General features: G+C 33.8%; 5 protein-coding genes across 5 annotated transcripts; 2 read left to right on the forward strand and 3 right to left on the reverse strand.

The window, feature by feature from the left end:
• The first annotated feature begins 174 nt into the window (after positions 1-174).
• On the forward strand, positions 175-5,635 carry LOC108913280 (protein ecdysoneless). The gene is made up of 3 exons (XM_018718812.1): positions 175-436; positions 499-704; positions 1,191-5,635. Exons 1-3 carry the CDS (start codon positions 187-189, stop codon positions 2,652-2,654), a joined length of 1,920 nt encoding a protein of 639 aa, XP_018574328.1. The 5' UTR covers positions 175-186; the 3' UTR covers positions 2,655-5,635.
• A 969-nt stretch (positions 5,636-6,604) lies between these two features.
• On the reverse strand, positions 6,605-8,787 carry LOC108913277 (tether containing UBX domain for GLUT4). Its single transcript, XM_018718806.1, has 5 exons — positions 8,612-8,787; positions 7,588-8,430; positions 7,180-7,537; positions 6,936-7,119; positions 6,605-6,848 (listed from the first exon to the last, which is right to left on the reverse strand). The coding sequence occupies exons 1-5, from the start codon at positions 8,693-8,695 to the stop codon at positions 6,674-6,676; spliced, it is 1,644 nt and encodes a 547-aa protein (XP_018574322.1). The 5' UTR covers positions 8,696-8,787; the 3' UTR covers positions 6,605-6,673.
• Positions 8,788-9,498: 711 nt separating this feature from the next.
• LOC108913276 (replication protein A 70 kDa DNA-binding subunit) lies at positions 9,499-12,173 on the reverse strand. The gene is made up of 9 exons (XM_018718805.1): positions 11,957-12,173; positions 11,659-11,903; positions 11,349-11,606; positions 11,134-11,296; positions 10,870-11,077; positions 10,667-10,779; positions 10,098-10,580; positions 9,827-10,021; positions 9,499-9,771 (listed from the first exon to the last, which is right to left on the reverse strand). Exons 1-9 carry the CDS (start codon positions 11,990-11,992, stop codon positions 9,670-9,672), a joined length of 1,803 nt encoding a protein of 600 aa, XP_018574321.1. The 5' UTR covers positions 11,993-12,173; the 3' UTR covers positions 9,499-9,669.
• Positions 12,174-12,434: 261 nt separating this feature from the next.
• Positions 12,435-13,680, reverse strand: LOC108913262 (transcription termination factor 3, mitochondrial). The gene is made up of 3 exons (XM_018718789.1): positions 13,100-13,680; positions 12,834-13,048; positions 12,435-12,734 (listed from the first exon to the last, which is right to left on the reverse strand). The coding sequence occupies exons 1-3, from the start codon at positions 13,642-13,644 to the stop codon at positions 12,457-12,459; spliced, it is 1,038 nt and encodes a 345-aa protein (XP_018574305.1). The 5' UTR covers positions 13,645-13,680; the 3' UTR covers positions 12,435-12,456.
• A 189-nt stretch (positions 13,681-13,869) lies between these two features.
• Positions 13,870-20,594, forward strand: LOC108913254 (engulfment and cell motility protein 1). Its single transcript, XM_018718776.2, has 5 exons — positions 13,870-14,613; positions 14,752-15,042; positions 15,096-15,420; positions 17,244-17,633; positions 17,687-20,594. The coding sequence occupies exons 1-5, from the start codon at positions 13,990-13,992 to the stop codon at positions 18,181-18,183; spliced, it is 2,127 nt and encodes a 708-aa protein (XP_018574292.1). The 5' UTR covers positions 13,870-13,989; the 3' UTR covers positions 18,184-20,594.
• Positions 20,595-20,839: the final 245 nt, after the last annotated feature.

The raw sequence follows: 20,839 nt of genomic DNA on the forward strand, positions 1-20,839 counted from the left end.
TCGGATTAACACACTAATCTATGTTAACACAGTTTTGAATCCGATTACATGAAACGAAAAAGCCTATCGATAACTTTGAATTTTATGCACCTAAGTTCATCATTCTTCTGCCTCTTCCGCCTCCCTCCTTGACATTAGCATTTGTGATCACAGATGACAGATGACAGTTTTATTAATCATTTTGAAATGGCTGGTTTAAGTTTAAACAATATTCTCGAAACGGTTCGTGAAGACGATTTTGTAGAATATTTTCTATTTCCACATATAGAAGCATGTAATGAAAAAGAAGAAGAAACTATACTATCGAGTGTATTAAGCAAGGCAAATAAAATTGTGAAAAAATACACAACTGACTATTTATGGCACAGAGATGAGTTCAAACTAGTTCCCAGAACATCGATTTACAACTCCCTCAGTCATATCGAAGGCAAAAAAGGTAGTATTGATTTCATTATTATATTAAGTGTGCAGTCATTTATTATTATTTGTCTTTCCTAGAAAATTTACCCCCTCATCTTTATGGTGTCTCTCACTATGGAGATAACATAGAAGATGAATGGTTTATTGTATTTATTTTACAACAGCTGACTAAAGAAATTAATGGTTCGATTGCCAGAGTATATGATGTCGATGGAGAGTTTCTTTTGATTGAGGCTGCCGATTTTTTACCAAGTTGGGCATATCCAGACACTTGTGAAAATAGGGTATGTTGTATTTTTTACTATTTTTTTTGCAATTATATATATATTATAAATAGATTTAATGTATTCCCCACTCTGTTCATTACGAGGAAAAATGGAAGATATATATATTTAAAAGAAATTTTTTTTTACTTAAAGCACTTTTTTCATCAAACCTCACTATAAAATGCACTTTGGTAAATTTATTGCTGGACAAAATGTGTAATTTTTTGATGTATTACTTTATGTCTGCAACTATTTCATGTACTCGATTACTTCACCCCTGCTTTAGTCAGACAGGAATCAGTGGTCATGTCAGTAAAAGCATCAGGAAATAATTGGTTCCGTGAAATATTTGCGGATATAAAATAATATGACGTCTAAAAAGTGAGAGTAAATCAGAGATATTAACTGATCAACAAAAACGAAATTGTCATCGGAAAATTTTAAATCACCATTTCCTTTTAATGTAAGTTCCACTCTGTTATAATTGATAATTTTTTACTCCAGGTTTTTCTAAGTGATGGAAATGTCCATCTTGTCCCTCCTGATTCTCCAGAAGACTGTAACATTTCTGTCAAAGAAGCGGTTTCACATATTAGAGAGAAACCTCTTGAAACTTTAGCATCGCTGGAAGTCCAGGATTCTATTAAAAATAAATTAAATGGCTATCCTGCTAAAGCAAAGAATAACCTCCACAGAGCTACCATCTATGTCCCCGTAGCGATAGCTGCTATTTTGAAACACAAACCAAATCTGATTTCACCAGCAGTGCAAGCCTTCTGCAATAGAGATCCTATTGATATGAAGTCCTGCAGAGCCATGAAATATTTTCCTCCAGAGAACAGGGTACTGACCAATGTTACATTTACAAAATGTTTGTATGCCATGCTTATCCACAGCAACTATATGCCAGATCGACGAACGGGCTGGAATCTGCCGGCGTCTAACTCTCCTGATCATAAGGCACACTTATTAGGAGTGAAAGTGGCGTGTGGATTTGAAATATTAGTTTCCCAAGCCAAACCCAGTGCAGATATCGAAGCTGATAGAGGATGGCATACATATTTGAAGAGCTTAAACGATAAAGGATATTTCAAGGGTCTTTTAGAACATTCCATAGACCATAACAATTTACTGAATAAGGCGAAAGAATATTACATTAATCACCGCGATACGATGCACCATAACCCCGTCATCGGTCAAGAAATTTTGGAGCTTATAAAGACGTTGGATTACAATGCGGAAGAAATGAAAATCGGAGAAGGTAACCTGCCGAAAGACGACGACGATTCTTGGTTGAATATCAGCCCGGAAGAATTGGACAAAATGCTACAAGAGAAATATGGCCAGAAGAAAATATTTAGCGTAAATAACAGCAGTGACGCTTCTGAATTTACTGAAAAAGTGGCCACTTTTCTTAACCATGTCTCCGGTATCGAAGGAGCGGAATATCCCGATAAAGATCCTTCTCCAGTCAGACCGCCAAGGCGTAAAAATAAAAGCAAGGTATCCTTCTCCCAAGACACGAAACCAGAGCAAAAACCGACGAATAATAAAATCAATTTCGACCCGAATTCATTCGCTTGCGCCGTGCAAAACATTTTAAATTTCGCCATCCCCGAAGACGATTCGTGGAACTTAGAATCGGATTCGGACATGAGCGAATACGAAGAGGACAATTACGTTAAAGATCAATCATATCAGGAGGTTAAGAATAAAATGCAGCAGTATATGGAGGAAATGGACAGGGAATTAGCAGCCACCACCATTGGAGACAGCTTTCAGAAACGCAATGGCGATAGCTTCGAGGATGTGGAAAGCTTCACGCCTGTCGACATCAACGTGAACGCTTTGAAAAATATTTTGGAAAGTTATCGGTCACAGCTCGGGGAAGCAGGGCCTTCAAGCAATATGCTCGGACCCATGGGTATTCATTTGGATCCCAGAGGAAGTGGGGAAAACGTAGATTAAGTACGAGACGTATTTCTCTGATGCATTTTTCGTTGCAGAAATTATGTGCAGTGTTTATTTTTCACAGTAAAATAGATTTAAGCTTATTTTGCAGTTTTATAGTGTTACTAATCAGGTTTTCGTTAACTTTTAAGGAAGTTAGCCGTGAAATCTCGCTAAAAAATTATTGCCCAATTTTACTGCATCGTCCGTAAGTACAAGGTGGTCCAAAGAGTTGTTAACTTTTTGAAATTAAACAATAAAAAAACAAACTGATCAATTCTAACAATTTATTTTTTTAATTTACAAAAATTCTTGGAAATTCATGCTCTAAAGATAACAATGTCTAACTGCGCCCCATTTCCGTCCTGGCACTCCTGAAGCCCACCTGTAAAATTTTGCATAACTCGGATCATTAGATCTTCCAGAGTGGCGGGGCAGTTGTAGTACACTCGACTTTTAAGATATCCCCATAAAAAAAATAGAAAAAAATCACAGGGAGTCAGGTCAGGGCTTCGGGGGGGCCACTGAATGTCCTCTTCGTGAAATCAATTTTCCCAGAAAAAGACGAGCAAAGAGAGATTGGAAGTGTGGCAGGTGGCTCCGTCCTGTTGGAACCAAGTGTCTTGAGTGTATTTTTCAAATTCTTGAAGAGAATAGAAAAACTAAAAGTTATGCTCATCTAAATTTTTTACGACGAGTAATTTGAGACTAAAATCATATTTTTATCTATTTTCTTTAGTTCTCTGGAAATTGTGAAAAAACGGGCGATTTTTGCGGTCACTTTTTCCCTGAGAGGAACTATCGGTTAAGAAACCCCACCTTTCCACCTACTCTTATCAAATTTTCTACAGTGCATCTAAATATTAACTCTTTGAACCACCTTGTAATACAGACAAATAAGTTTTGTTTCGAAAGACAATTGAAATAATCAAAATACGTTCTTTTATTAGGTTTAACGGGAAAATAATTTGAGCGTTAGTCTTCCAATGTCTACTTCAAGTTTTTTTTAAGAACATATAATTTTATTTATATTTAATTTTGAAACTGCACCATTCTATTTACGTAACGTACCTTTATCTAGTAATAATTTGCGTTTATTCACTTGCATGCACATCTTAAGAATAATTTTGGATATGATTGTCCTGTTAGTATTTACTGGTACTATAATATATACCGAAAACCCCAATATTCCACGTACAGAGCTTCCACAGGTACTCGAGATCAAAATAAGACGTATAACAAATTTTAGCTCTGTCCAAAGATGTTTCAAAACAAATTTTTTAAAACAATTTAAAACGTTATGGAACAGACAAATCATCGACATTAAATCTACTAAAATATGTATATCTCAGTAGGTGCTTTTGTATATAGGTTGGTTGGTTAAAATCGTCCTATTCTAATCCCAGTATGTGGTCCTAATTTTCTGGGACAATCTGTATTTTGATCCCAAGAATATATGGGAGTTCATGTAAACGGAATATTGGAGCACCGTGTATACGTGTAACAGTGAGAGTATATTTGTAACTCTTGAGTGGGAATTTTAGAGTTTCTTCACCAAACTACTCTCAATAACGCATCATCTATTAAATTTCTCGTTAATGTTTATACCCATCGTCAGTGTCCATGTTATTTACAATAGCCAAAATCGCCCACTGCTCTATTTTTATGTCCGAAACACGTTATGGGTATGGTAATTTGCTTATGATGTGTTCAGATACTTTTTCTTCAAACGACTAAAGCAAATTAACCAGAATGCGTTGTAGGTTAAGTATGCCACCCACAACGCGAAATAAGTGTTTGTGCGCCTTTGTTTTGCTTTGTGGGCATTTCTTTTGCCGACGTCGCATTCTGGCTATTGCGTTTTATCCCGAACATGTTGCAACTGGACTGCTTGTTATTAGTTTTAACGAGACGCTAGTGGTAAGATATGCTCGGTAAGTGCTAGTGAATTTTCATATTTTACTGCGGTTCCGTAAATACTTCGATGTAATTTTCATTTTAAATGAATCTGGAAATTTTTACTTCATTACCGAAAAACTGACGTTCGTGAGAAAAATTTTTTGTCCATCTGGAAACCGTTCAAGACACCCGGCTTGGCAGCCCCTCTGTTTTTGTATTCATTGTGTTATTCAAAACACGTTCTCGGTAAAGCGACGTGGGCAAAACAAAAACAGTCGTGAAATAAGTATTTCACGTTGTCGGCGACATATTTTGCCCCAATGTGTTCTGGTTAATTCGCTTTACTCACTGTTCGAAGAAAAACTCTAAACGCATACCCATAACAAGTTTCAGACAAAAAAAATGGGGCAGTGGTCGATTTCGGCTATTGCGGATATCATCCGTACATAATATTCAGTTTTATGTTGAATTATTATATTCCCAGACGGTAGTAACAGAAAGTTTCTTTGTCTGGCTATTCTAAGTGTTATATGGCGACCTTAATTAAATTTTGCTATAAACTCTTTCCTAGTAAACAATATAAGATCGGAGGTATTTAAATATTGCATCCAAGATAAATCCTGTCATGTGTATTATGACTAATTAAGTGCCTCTCTTTGTAGTTGCCAAATTGTAGTGTAGTTATTAGCGTCTGTAGCACTGACATAAGAGTAGCATTAATCCAGCTCCTATAACTCCCATATGTAAACAGTATTTATCGTTGTGCGTGGGAATATTTTACCACCCGAAAAGAGAGGTCTTATTCATTTAGTAAAAAAACTGCAAGCGCTTAGACTTTTAAGTTCGGGATATTTTCCTTATTAAATTTTGTTTAAATAAACTTTGCAAATCGTATTTGTTGTGTTTTCGAAGAATTATTAATTAAATTGCTAGTTTTTAGATCTAGGTATAACAAAAATAGATTACTGCCATTTTATATTTGTGTAGCTTTTTAGCAGTCTATACATTTGTTGAATACATACAGTAGGGTGGCCCAAAAAAAACGAATATTTTTATTAGCTCAAAAAATATTTTTTAGAGGTCGCTCAAGATTTTTTAAAATTTCCAAAATCGTCAGGAATTGATTTTTTTTTAATTTTTTCGTTATTTTATCATTTTCTAGGTTGAAAAAAATCTCGATTCTGAAATTTTCAAATCGATATTTTAATTTCTAAAGGTCACTCATAATTATTTTAACTCTGAAAGTAGTGTACCTAAAATGTTTTCGAGTGACCTCTAAAAATAAATATTATGAACTAATAATTTTTTTAATTGAATTTGATGAACAATAGAATAGAAATGAATCACGAGACCTAAAAAATTTTTCGAGGCAAATTTTAGTACCGCACTGTATCAAATATTTATAATTTTTTAAAATTCAAGTGTCTCGTGATTTACTTCTATTCATTTGTTCATTAAATTCAGTAAAAAAAATTTATAGTTATGTATTTTTAGGTTGTTCGAAAACAATTTAGGTACACCACTTTTAAAGTTAAAATAATTATGAGTGACCTTTAGAAATTAAAATATCAATTTGAAATTTTCAGAATCGAGATTTTTTTCAACCTAGAAAATGATAACGAGAAAAGAAATTAAAAAAAATTAAATTTTTGACGATTTTGGAAATTTTTAAATCTTGAGCGACCTCTGATAAAAAATTGTTTGAGCTGATTTTGTGAGGGGGCTCTTAAAACGTGATAAACTAACATATTTTCACAACACGAAAAAAAAAAGTTTTTTTTGGGCCACCCTAATATACAGTTTCAAACTGAAAAATAGATTTATTTTCGATTAAATAGTTAAATGAATCGGGTCAAATACATGGTAAAAGCTTTATTTTTTTAGTACAAATTTGGCTACTGTGCAAATCATACCGCAGTTAAGCGAAACGTACGAGATATTAGATTGTTGCTAGTATCGTAATTAAATGCGCAGTTACACAAATCTAGTCCTTTTGTATCCAACAGTTTGCATTTTTTATATTTTTTACCTTATTTGTAAGAAAATTATACATTAAATAAAACATAAAACATCATGTATGCATTTTATTTAATATGCTTTGTATTTACAAAATAAATATAAAAGAAAAAATGTATATCCTATGGCTTAAACCACTTTGGTACTTTTTCTGTTGATTTTATAATTTTTCGTTCTGTATAATTTTCATGTGTTATTCCTGAACTAGTACTAGCCCCAACATTGGTATCGTTAGAGGTGCTTTCGTCTATTTCGAAGTCTTCCGTTTCGTAAGCCAAACATCTCGTATTTTGACTCCTAAAATATGATTTTACTTTTAAATAAATACACAGTTAAACATTTAATGATTCTCCTATATCACTGCTAGTCACAAATTTCTCATACCTCATCTTTGCCGCAGCTAGACTTGCCACTGAATTGCTTGTAAACTTATTCTGTAAATCTTTCCTCAAGTAATTGGTTTTCGAATTGGCAGAATGAGTACCGAAATGTACCATTGCTCCGGGAACAAATCCAAGCTCGATCAACCGTTTATTTTCATCTAAGATGCACTTTGGAGGGGTACAGTCTAAAAGAAAACGGCAAATTAATACGCTATCATGCTTTCATTAATTTGTTTTCAACTTACAGACATAAAAATTTAGTGATTTATCCTCTAAATATTCTTTAACAAACTTAACAACGTCCCCAATGGTATCCACTGGTGCAAAAGTGCCCTGCAAAACCGTTCTGTCCGGAAACTGCACTCTGATAACGGCCTTCTTATATTTGTTGAGTTGCCTTAATTGCTTCTTTGATTCTTCTAGATTTCTAAGAGCTGAGGTCATAAGTGGCGCGTTATCCGTACCAAGTTTTTGCTTCTTAACATCTCGAAGAATTTTTCTAGCATCATCTATCGTTAAATCAAAGAAATCGTCTGGAAGATCCTCGCTTGGTACCGCTTGAGCCGTCTCTAGAGAAAACAGCATAGCATTTCTGTCGCCAAGCTGAAAACTATATTTTTAAAGAATTGAAATGAAACTACACATGCACTTACAAATACAAATTCATCCTCGATACTCTCTGTTATGTTGGTACACTTTTCTTGACATTTACCACAACAGTCCACTTCCATTGACTCATCCCTTCTACATTCGCATATTTCTTTTGTGAGTTTCTGTTCTTCTAAATTGGTATGCCTTTCAATAGTCTTGCGTTTCTCTTCGGTTTTTAATGGGGAAGAATCGTTACTCTTCCTTTTTTCTCGAGCCAATTTTAAAAGGTCTACATTGTGATTTTTCTGAAACAGTTGAGGCTTTTGAAATTCTTCTGTTTCCTCTTTTTTGTCTTCTGTTTCGTTGTTATTTTTAGTTTCTGGGATTTTTTCTTCCACTCTTGGAGGAGTGGGAACACGCTGCAATTTACGCACATATGGTTTCTCTTCAACAGGCTTTGAGGGTAGTGGCGCAGATATGTTAGCTTGAGTCTTGAGATCTTCTGGAGATCTGTGCATTAACCGAATCATAGCCCTACCTCCCGTCAGACCCAAACTTCGTAGAGTAACATTTTCCAATTCTTTCCCATATATTTCTCTTCTAGTATATACTACAACGGGATTTGTATCCTGTCTGATGTTTTCAGGACAAAGTTTGTTTAGTACATTTAACAAAGTGTCATTTGGACTGAAATTTCCAATAAGTCGACTACCATTTTCTAAATTCACAGCCAATATAACATCACTTTCATTGCGAATTTTTAAAGCTGGCACCAATTCTAATTGAGCATTATTAGGTAAGCCTGAAAATCTAAATGTTGTCGTTGTATCTAGTACTTTACTATGGTGTTTTAAGTCATATTCTTCTGGTTGTAAACCTTGCTTTCTACAGACATCTTCGAGAATCTAAAAATAAATCAAATACTTACGCTGAATTCTCTTCAAGCTCAAAATCGTTAAATACACTTTGAGTTCTCAAAGCCTTAATTAACTATTTTAGTTTATTATAGTTTAGTTAGAATTCCTCTCTAACATTTACTTATATGTGCTTTAAATAGTGACAATCTTTGGGAGAAAATATATTTACCTGTAAAATTGTAGTATTAGGTGTGCATTTAACAGTCTGTCTTCTTCCATTTAGAGCTAGAACACAAACAGTACCTCCAGACATTGTTTAACTTAAATAAGATAATCTTGGGAAATGTATTTTTAGAGATTTTTTATTTATAGCACTTTATTTACAATTTTCACGTAGAACATCATTACAAACATAACCTCAAAACTAAAAGTCATTGCAATATATTCTTCTTCTTCTTCCAGTAAGATTTTTCCGTTCATATGAGTATGAGTAACTATTTATTTAATCATGGTGAGAACCATTACTAATTACCAGTAGGCGCTACATCAGTATTGTCATTGTCATCAAACTATGGTTTTCGATAATTTTTTGCACACGATCCCAACATACCGCTTTAGAATATGTTAGTTAACACCATATATATAGTAGTATTACATATATGGTTAACACAAAGTAGTTCATATATCCCATTCGCATTCATAGATCCATAGAAGATTTAAGAATTTACTCCTTTTTAATATGGTTGACTTGTCCAAGGTCACAATTTTTTTTAAACCTGTTTATTTACGGAAAAGTGTATATGTTAATACTGTACTACGATTATTGTCAAAGGATCTGTATCATATATACATAATAGTGGTCTGCCCAAGAAATTTTGTGTGTGAAATTGTGGTACCTCAGCAGCTGCTACCGATTTAGATTTTCGTATAGGATTGTTCATACTCTTTTTATTCATAAATAAATGAGGAAAATTTTTATTTATAAATACTGAATCAAATACTGCTTCACATCTTTATTTCAAAAAAATATACACTAGTGCTGAAATAAAAGATAATCCAAAATTTGTGATTTTAAACGTTCCTTTCCAGTCATCGAAATAGAAAAATATATTTTTTTAAATTCTTTATTATTATATATAAGTATAAGCAAAAACAAAATACATTAAATTACGGGTACTATAAAACTAATGCATTTAAATGTGTAGAAGAGATTAAAAAAACTAAAAATATACCTTGAACAATATAAACAAACTTAACATATAAGATCGTAAATCTAACTTAAATAATTTAATTTGTGAGCTGTTGAATCCTCCCGATCAAATGGGCATTATACTCCTCGTAGTTGATAGGGTCGACTTTAATGCAAACTGTTTTTAAACGTGTCTCGTCCTGAAAAGAAAACATTAATTAATGGAAAATTTAGGCCGCTAACTGGAAATCTTACATTGTACGTTTCCATTTTTGCACGACACTTCATGACGAACTGCTTGAAGTGAACCTTATCGGCGATAGCGGCCATAGCCTCCGAATCCTGCTCAATTTGCTCACCCACTTCCTGTGAAGTCATACCGAGGACCTTCTCTACTTCAGAACTGAACATGCTCACCCACTGATTGCCGCTCCAGTCTCCAACGTTCATCTGCAAATGTTTACGAAATTATTCTACAATGTCGCTACTACAAGCGCCTCAATTTATAAATACCACTCATACTTACACTTGCCAGCAAGCGATATTTGAAGTTCGGAAATTCCCTGTTGCATTTCTCGCACCGATACATCTGATTTTCCATGTCGATAATTTTCTTATTACAGTCCGGGGTGGGGCACGCCTTGTAAATGGCGTTCTCTGTCCTTATCAACAAAATGGTTCCCATAACTTGATAGTAATCGCCCCTTTCGCCGTTGCCAAGGCCCTGATCCGTCACTTCCTTAAAGCTCATCCAAGGTGCAGAGAAGTTTCCAAGACCCGATCTGGCGCTTATATTTGTCGTTTCTATGTTACTTCCTTCGCTGTCGTACCAGCCACGAATACGATAGCATTCTTTCATATCGGGGTTGATTTTAATGTTGGTGCTGCCTATGCTGGATATACTTTTTCCTCCTCCAAATTCCGATATCCGGCCACATTTTATGACCACCACGGGATTGTTGGTGCCGTCGAAGTTCTCTGCATCGGCACCCCACAGGGTTAATGTTACCTGCAAGAAATTAATATATTAATCCTTATAACAATATTTAGACAATAATTTTACAGCATAAAATTATCTGCTATTAAGTTACTTACAGCTGTATTTGTTTGATCGACCAAAAGCACTTCCTTTTTCTTCATCTCTCTTCCCGTTGATCTGGCTTGAAATGTTTGTAAATCGCTGACGCTTTTAACAACTCCGATAACATCTGCGAATAAAGATGTACCAAGATTAGCACGAATTACAAAACTAAACAGTTTCATTTTAGTTAAGTTGGTTATAAATATTATCTACTTACCAACCATAGTGTTTTGTTCCAAACTTGAAATCTTATCGATGGTAACAAAATCATATTTAGTCTGTGGAATAGACGACACGTCAGACTCCAAACATTCCTGAATAACAGTTTCTGAAGTCATAGTCATTTCGTAGTCATTTTTTAAGGTGCTGAATTGCTTGTTTGCTGGTTTTAACATACATTTACTTATGTAGTATACTTTATCAACCTTAAAAAAAATATATCTGTGGGTTATTCAACATGAGGTACCTATACGTTACTCACTTGTATGTAATCATAAAATTTATCCACAGAATCTCTAAATGCAGTTAATCTTATTTCACCACTTTCGTCAATAAGGTCCATACTAAAAAGCTTTCCTTCTCCTTTAGAATTAGACCAAGTACGAATAGAGGATTTATTGGTAACTCTGGCTTTAATCACCCATCTAAAACATTTCGTTAGTTACACAAAAAAAAGAAAACAATTTAATCGCATACTTATTATGATAAGGGCTTAGACTGGAAATTGGATGTGTGATTTGACTATTCAAATTTATGCTATTGGTAACAGTCGTGTTTGAATTTATAGATCTAGACCCAGTACTTGAATCAGCTGCGTTATATCCGTTTGATGCTCCTCCATTCCTAGTAGATTCATCATTGGATCTGATTTCAAGTGGTGTAGGCGAACCGATTTTTTCTTCAAATTGATCTCCAGGAGCAACTATATGCATATCCAAAATAAGTAAGACTCGCCTGAAAAAAACTTGTTATGTACATTTCTGAAAGAATTTTTTAACTTTCTTACTGGTCCTCCCTGCCACTATTGTTAACCATACTTGTAATAAATCTTTCAACTTTGATGACAGTTAAAGGAGTGATTGGTCCAGCTTGTTCAATTATCTGGGTGGTCAACATCGCAAATGAAACGGAATGTTTTCCATCAGATACCATTATGCGGTGACGTTGTTTATCTGCACTTCCAGAAGTTACTCTTTTGATTCCCAAAATCTGCAAGACAGGTTGGTGATAGTCACCACCCCGCATTATCACCTAAAAAAAATTTAATATTACATCACAGATACATCATATTGAGAAAACTTTACCTCTAAGGCACCCTCAGACAAGTTGCAACATGTCATGTTGAATGTTGAACAGTTATATTCTAACTCTCACTATAATGTATCACTCGTTACTTTATATCATATACAGCTTCAAAAGTACTGGTGAAATATATTAACGATAGCTAGAAAAACCGTAATCCCTTGCTTTTTATTTGACGGTTTATTTTGGCGCAAAAACTGAAACGATAAGAACTGACAGTTGACGACAGCCCACCACAGAACACAACACAGATTAACAGGATTACCAAATTTCTTTATACTAATATTCGCGGTAAATTTAAAATTAGTCTTTTTACTGGTACCTATTTTTAATTTTCTCGATTCAAAATGGTCAATATATTACGTGTCTTAAGAGATTGCATTAAAATATTAGTTTGACGTGTGTCAACAGTAATTATACACCGTATATGTGTATTACATTAAAATCATCATTATGAATATTGAACATAAAAAAATAAAATAAGTTTTACATAAATATATATTTATAAACTTTTTAAAAATGCATTATAAGCTTGGACAGAAGACTTTGCTATATCAACACAAAAATCTGAATCGCTTCCAGAAACCAGAGAAGTTAAAGCTACATAGTTAGGCTTTTTTGGATCATATTGGGCTCTTCCTAGTTTACTTAAGAAAGAATGTCTTTCTATTAACCTTTTTTGCCGGCACGTTAATATTTCAGGTTCTTCAACAATTCTTTCCGAAGGAATATTCATGTCTCTGTGAAGGTATTCAAAGGATTTTAACATTCGATCTCGTCCTACGAATAATTTTTTAATAGAATACTTCCACATATAAAATTTATAATGTAATTAAGAACTAACTACTTTAACTTAAATAACGAAGGTAGTCTATATACCTTTAATATAAATTAATGGTTTCCTTAATAACATTTTTTTTAATTCTTCATAGTTAAAACCCATTTCTTCTCTTAAAACGAAGATGTTTACTTTAATTTTATCAATTTTTGTTGTTATTAACTTTGGACATGTCACAGCAACTAATCTAACTTCATTCCCATTAAGTTGAAAATGATTTTGAAAAAATCCTAGGCTTTCGTCAATTTGTTGGGTGCTACAATAAATCTTCAGGAATATATCGTAAAAAATTTTTTTAAATATTTACCTGCGAGTTAACCAAAAAGGATTTGCTTTAATAATACGTGTTATCATTTCCTTAGAAAATTTTTTGTATTCTAAATAATTGATCCTAATTTTCAAATTTTCTAAATCTTCTTTTAATAACAATGGGTTTTTAGTAATTAGATAACCAATTTCTTCCGTCGCTAAACCCAAATTGTTTAAAAATATAATATGTTCCTTAATGTCTTCAAATTTAAGACCTAATATAAACTGAACGTCTTCTACGTTTTTTTCTATTTGATGTAAATTAACACCTAACTTAAGAAGATGCTGCAGAGTCTCAGATTTGTTAATATATGCAGCAAAATTAAATGTAGGCTTTAGATATGTAGATATGTAAGAGATATCTTCATCTAGAGGTTCCAAAACAGATTTTGTATCTTTCGGCAGAAAACATTCTTCACTTTTCTCTAGACTAACATTTGCAGTTTTAAGGTCTTTACTTACAACATTCTTATTAACTTGAGAATTATATCGTATTAAAGTATTGCTGTTTTTTAGACTACATCTGTAAAGTTTTCGTAACATTGTACAATATATATAAAGTTATGTTTGTTTTTAAAAATCTAACCAAACTTTTTTTGTTTGAAAAGCAAGGGAATTAAATTTTAATTTTTTGGACGATAGATGGCAGGGCATAAAAATTAGGAACTGTTCACTATTCACTGCTGTTTGATTGGTGCAGAGACAACCCTCTGATTGGTGATTGATGAAACGCTTAGGCACTGAGAATGTCAAAATTCAAAATGTCAAAATGTTAAGTTGTCATCGGCATATATCAATAAGAACGTGATTTAATAAAATTATTAATATGAAAAGGAAATGAATTAACGATGTAAGTTTCTTTGTCTTCTAAAACATCAGCCCAACAAGATGCCAGCCATGAAGGATACGAACATCGTCAAAATAGCGGTAGAAATGACCGATCAGGTACCACAATTGATAGAATTCAATCAGAAACAACCTTTAGCAGGAATAATTCAAGAATTATGCAATGGATGGAATTTAACTGAACCAGAACAGTACGCTTTACAGTTTAATGAGAACAATAACAATAATTACATTACTGAAAAAAACAGAAACGAGATAAAGAACGGTTCAGTCCTACGACTGCAATACTCTCCCTCCAAAACTGCTCAAGATATTCTACATAAACTGAATACAGGATCTCCAGAAGAAAAAGCTCATGCTATGAACAGGCTGTCCATACTTAGTGCTGACATGACATTTGCATTAGATTTTATTAATAAACAAGGTCTCACTTTAATCATTAAACAAATTGAGAATGGAAAATGTAAAGGTACTGTACTTGCACATACTTTATTGTCTTTCGTTGAATTAATGGAACACGGGATCGTTTCCTGGGATATCTTAAATGGTGATTTTATTACAAGAGTTGCGAGTTTAGTTAATACACCACAAGAAGCTCAGGTTACGCAAGCAGCACTGTCTATTTTAGAAAATGTTGTCTTAAACAGTACTGAAGGGTATGGACAGGTAAAACATTTTTTCTTGTCTCTAATAGTAACTAAAATGACCATAGCAAATTTACTATAATCGATAACTTTATTGTCATTAATTGAAACTGTTATTTGTATGTCATTTAAAGTGTAAAAATTACTTCCTTATTTTCAGGTTGAGCGTGAAATTCCGATCGGATCTTTGGTGGGACACTTACAAGCTACTCCAGTAGTACAGCAAAATGCTGTTGCCCTCATAAATGCTTTACTTTCAAGGGCGGATCCCGCCAAAAGGCGTAACTTGTCTGCAACGTTAACGTCCAAACAAGTGAGAACTGTTATTCAGAATAATATTTTGCAGACTGGGGCTGCCAAGGGGGCTGAAATGGCACATCAGCTCTACGTGCTTCAAACTCTCATGTTGGGATTGCTGGAACAGAGAATGACGACTAAAATGGACCCTCAGGTAAGCACAAAAGATTTTAAACATTTAATAGCTGAACTAGTTTTTTAATTCAGGACCAAGATGGGCACGATAAAATAAAGGAATTACGCAGAATAGCTTTTGACAGTGAGGGTGCAGGTAATATTAGAGGCCCGGGAGGCTTTACAAGGGATTACAAGAAATTAGGTTTTAAGAACGATATAAATCCTGCTCTTGACTTTACCGAAACACCTCCAGGTTTACTAGCTTTAGATTGCATGATCTACTTCGCTAGAAATCATCCAGAGAGCTACACCAAGCTAGTTCTAGAGAATAGTTGTAGGGCTGATGAACACGAGTGTCCGTTTGGCAGAGCGAGCGTGGAACTAGTGAGGATTCTTTGTGAATTACTGAAAATAGGTAAGTCAGATAGTAATTATACAGGGTGTACAAATTGAGCTACGGTGACCTGTCGGTGGGTGGTGCTTGTACGGGCTTTTGAAACTTTGGGTTTCTGCTGTTGTAATCAGGAAATTTAAAATGTTCAAATTAAGTTTTATCGCTATAATATCTCTCCAGTACCAGTACCTAACGCCAAAATAACAACTCACCGTGGCCCGATCAGCTGGGAAAATGCGTCAAAAAACAAAATTTATTTTGATTTTTTCACTTACGTTTGTCTCTATTTTTGTCTAAACATCGGATGTACTTCGGGTCTCTTTCTCTCACACCGAAAAAAGTAAATTTTCGTCGAGGACTCTTTGAAGAGAAAATTTTTCTCAGAAGACTCAAAGAAATTGTCTTCAGAATATGACGTGATAAAGTTCATGAGAAAAGCCTTTGGTAATACCAAACGCCTCTTTTCGCAACCAAATGGGGGAGCGAGAGTTACCCACAGAATTTAAGCTTACCAGTTCATCAGTCATATATTGAATTGACCACATCTTTGTAGGTTTTTCCTTCTTACAAGTTCTGATATGTACTGAGGATTGCTTTCGGTATGCAGCAAAATAAAACTCAACGGTAAAAAAAGTATTTTTATTGAAAACTAATGTAGAGAAAAAAATATGTTGTCGGGGCGAGCGTTCGCTGGAGACTCGTCGTGGTGTGGAGTCGCTCACAGGTATAAGTATCTGGTTCTTGGCGCCAATCTGCCATGGTCCTCTTCCAGGAACCATATAACGCATTGCACATTGTTTCTTGTCGCTTGCAACGGGTAGACCAGTCCGGGCAGTGTCAGGCTGGCACTCTTGACGTAATACTTAAAATAGGTCACTTGTAAACATGTGTACTCACAGTATGATATTGTTGCTGTCCAGTAAACAACATCTCTTACTCCACTGCCATTTATGTTTTTTTCGAGACAAAGAATATTGCCATTAAAAAATTTAAAAATATTCCAATTTTAAGTTATCATAGTACAATTTTGTTTTGCTGGAAAAGAGAGTTTCCTTAAAATTAATCAAATAAAACAAAATTCAAGGCCTGAAACTTTTAAGAGGTAAAATAACCATCCATCCAAGGAAGCTATCCTGGAATTATGGCCCATTCGTTTACAGTCCCCTGTATAGTATGGTCCGCCAAAAAAGCCTTCAGTTTTTCGGGTAAAAAACTTGAATTTATTACTGAATTCTATTTTTTTTATCAGAAAAATTAAAAAAGCATTTTGCACATATCACATACTTTTTTTGTAAATAATTTTAAACTGTATGTATTTATTTAAGTTCAAACAGTTTGGTAAATACATTTCTTTATATGTAACATGTTCTGTTTGTATGTATTAATATTTTCATTGCCATTCGTGATACTAACTAGTTAGGGTGCTAAAAATTGCAATTAATGTCAATTTGTGCAAGAGGATATAATAATCCCAGCAGTAAAAAATCAAGTTAATAGTGTCCACACCATCGTAAAGTTTGTTTAGGGATGTTCTTGTGCCTTTGTGTAATCAAAAATTAAAGAATAATACATGTATAGTTTTTTACTCTACATAATTCTATTTCAGTTTAAATTTATAAACATTTTAAACACGGGTGGAACTAAAAATAATATTGAGATTTTTCTTAATAAATCGTGTATTTTTGTACCATTTTCGTTTTCCAGAGTGATATTGGTTTGTTTTTCTATTTCCTGAAGAAAGAATAACCTTTCTTACCCAACTTTTACACTACCAGGACAATCATAGTTTAAGCTGCAATGTTGCATGTTCTTTATGTAAAAATTTCCAATATTTGGATTTTAAGGCGAGGCCCCCTCTGAGCAGTGTGTCACCTATCAGCCGCTGTTCTTCACACACGACCATCCGTTCGAAGAATGCTTCTGCATCTGCATCGTCCTGCTGAATAAAACCTGGAAAGAGATGCGTGCCACGTCCGAGGACTTCGGTAAGGTGGCGAGCGTGGGCAGGGAACAGATAGTGAGGGCTCTAGAAACGACCCCTTCTTCCCTCGACCAACTTAGGAATAAGTTACAGTCGTTGACCTACAGCGAGATCACTCAGTTGTGGCAGTTGGAGAGGAGCACGAGGGAGGAATGGGAATCTCACGCCAAGCCGGTCGTGGAGTTGCGAGAGCAAATCACCCCGGATATATTAGGGCTGATCAAGCAGCAGAGGCTGGCGTTTCTGGTTGAAGGTAAGGAGTTGGATAATAACGTTATTATGTTCTTGCGTTTTTATCTTTAACAGGTACCAGATTTACGAAATACTCGGCTCGCGGTCAACGGATAAAGGATAAATTCTGGTACATGAGACTGTCTCCTAATCACAAGGTCCTCCACTACGGCGATTGCGACGAGAAAAGCGCCCCTACAACGGAAGAACTGCAATCCAAACTGGCCGTGTCCGATATACGCGCCTTGTTAGTAGGGAGGGACTGTCCCCACATGAAAGGGCGGAAAGCATCACACCAACTAGCCTTCTCTTTAGCGCTAGAAGGCGTAGATTTGCAATCGCTGGATTGCGTGGCTCCCGACGAATTAGCTCTGTCTTATTGGACGGACGGAATAAACGCCCTTCTCGGTCAAAGGATGCAAAGTAAGGAGACGGAGAAAGATCTGGATACCTTGTTGAGTATGGAAATAAAGTTGAGGCTGCTGGATGCCGAAGGCGTTACCATTCCGCAGGATCCTCCGCCGATCCCACCGGATCCGCCCCACTACCATTTTTGTTACGATTTAAAGTAAGGGTAAGATTTTCTATGTCATAGAGTTTTTTTTCAGCAGCGAGAGTGAAAAATCTACTTAACTATCATTGTATGTATCTCCGTGTCTCGAATTTTAGGAATAGTTTTAATGGAAGAATAGATATTGATTCTTTAGTTTTAAAAATTTTTAATATGTGTGTAGTTGACAGGAAGCGAGGAAAAATAGTACTGGAATTTTAATATTTATTACTTTATCAAGGTGCAATCAAATCAGTTAATAACTAATTGTGAAGGATGGTGCAAAAAAAATAACAAGAGATTATATGTTTATTATATAGCAATGGTCATGTTTTTGTCACATTGCTCGTGTGCCCAGGAAAAAAATATATTTTATTTTAAAATTTAAAAAAATCTGTCATATTTAGTCTAAAATTTTAAAATAATTTTATTAATGTGTGAAGCGATTATGTATTTCATTAAAGATTTTTGAAATTTGAATGTGGCTCTCTATGGAATATTTCTAGGAAATTATACAGGGTGTTTTAGAATAGTGAAGAGCATTTTGTCGCAGATCGAGAATGTTTCAAGTAATATTTTGCGCTCTACTGCAATTTTCTTGTGCATATTTTAATTTTACATACAAAAAATTTACTCTTAAAATCCACCAAACCGCTTCATTTTTACTGTTTTGTTTTTTGTGTCCTCATAAATTACTGAAATCATTTAAATAACAGACGCTTAACAATCGTTTATTTTTTTAATTTCAAAAATTGTTTCCATTGAATTGGTGTTTTATTACAAATGTTTCTTTTTTAATTTCAAAGCAGTTTTTGTATTTTATTTACCATGCCTTGTATTCTCGTCAGTAGCTGACTAAAATTGGTGATTTTAAATATTTCACGGGCATTCTCAAGCCTAACCGGTAATAATTAATAAATGAGAATGTACTCGACCGCTAACAACTATTTTGTCGGCAAATGATAAAAAATTATCGGCCACTAACTGTCTGTCGTGTGCACATCACTAAATTGTTGACTAAAAATTAAAAAAAGGAAAAAAAGCAAATTAATTTTTCTCCAGAAAACATTGCATTTTCCATTAGTTCTGGCTTCTAAGTTTTAACTTACTTTTTTGTGCAAAATTAAAAGGTACAAAGGAAATTTATAAAATTATGACTTGAAATACTAAACTTTTTAAAAAGCCAAAGATAGCAGGTTATTTAGGGCCTCACAAAACACGTGTCTACCACATTTTTGTATGATACGTCGATTACTTTTGAAGATATTGGCAAAATTCGTTTAAGATATCCTGTATCTTCAAAGCGAAAAATTGGGAACTCGTAATTCATAGAAAAAAATCATTTTTTATATATTCTGTTGCTCCTAGTGAGGTTGGACATCTTTTGCACCTAGATTTCTGGTGTCGAAGAATGCTGTTTGAATTCAATTGATGATTTTTTTTAATTAGATATCTTTTTTTTAATTTGTTTAAATTCCATGAAAAAGATTATGGTATGTTATTCTGGAACACCCCGTGTATTACCGAATATCTTATCTAGTCATTCCTGACAGTAATTAAATTATTATTCCTTTGCATAAAGAAGTATTGTGTTAAAAGGTATAAAAATATGAGAAAACTCAATATCTTTGAACCTTATATCTTAAAATATTTTAATAAATTTAAATTTGCATGTGTAACACACTTAAATTAACTCTTTCACTGCTGCTATCGGGAATAAAATTTTCTTAAAAATCAAGAAATCAAAATTTTAATTTTTCATAGAATTATTGTGTACACCCTGTATGTAGAAAGACTTCATAAAGGATTATAATCCATGTGACTGCCGAGCCTAGGCAACCAACATTGCACGGCTGGTACCAGTGTTAACGCTTCGTTTACAATGAACGATGTCAAACGTTACATCTACGCTCAAGATAATACGATCGTAGATTAATTGAATGAAATATCGTGAAACATTAAAATAATCACCAGCCGGTGAGATAGAATGTGTTTTAACGTAATCTTAATTCTGCAGTGAAAGGGTTAAAAGAAAACCCGTTTTAAACTTGGATACGTAGTGTTTTAATATACTCGAATAGTTTTATATCTTTATTAAATATTTTAGTTATACCAAAAATTATATTTATAGCGATTTTTTCCAAAATATATTTTAGTTAATAATATGTAGCTTTAATATTTTGTTAATTCAGGTTAATTTGCTTAAACATTAGTTAGGCATTAAAATTTTATTGTATTATAAAATTCTTAACATTTTCCATCCCATTTTTAATATTCCATTTTCTTTTTCAATAATTTTATGTTTTACCATAAACATGAAGACTATAGGTAGCTTTACCATAAATTTTTAATAAATTTTAATGATATTATTGTATTTGTAACCAAAGGCGTATTTATATATTCGTATAGCAGTAATAAACTGATTTTAACTCATGCTTGTTTGTTTCTATAATTATATCTTTTTCTAATTTGGAAAAAAATTAAAAGATTATACACATCCCTCTCCCATTTTCAACTATAAAATTTGAATCTCTGATTACTCTTATTTGAGGAGCATTAATATTAGGTAAGTTCAATGAAAAAATCACAGTTTGTAATTTACAGAATGAAGAACACTAAGTGATTTTTTAATGAATTCTGGATTACAAGTTTCTCCATTCCAAAAGCATTATATCATT

The sequence above is a fragment of the Anoplophora glabripennis genome, unplaced genomic scaffold (genome assembly GCF_000390285.2).
Source record: "Anoplophora glabripennis isolate ALB-LARVAE unplaced genomic scaffold, Agla_2.0 scaffold333, whole genome shotgun sequence".
Classification (NCBI taxonomy): domain Eukaryota; kingdom Metazoa; phylum Arthropoda; class Insecta; order Coleoptera; family Cerambycidae; genus Anoplophora; species Anoplophora glabripennis.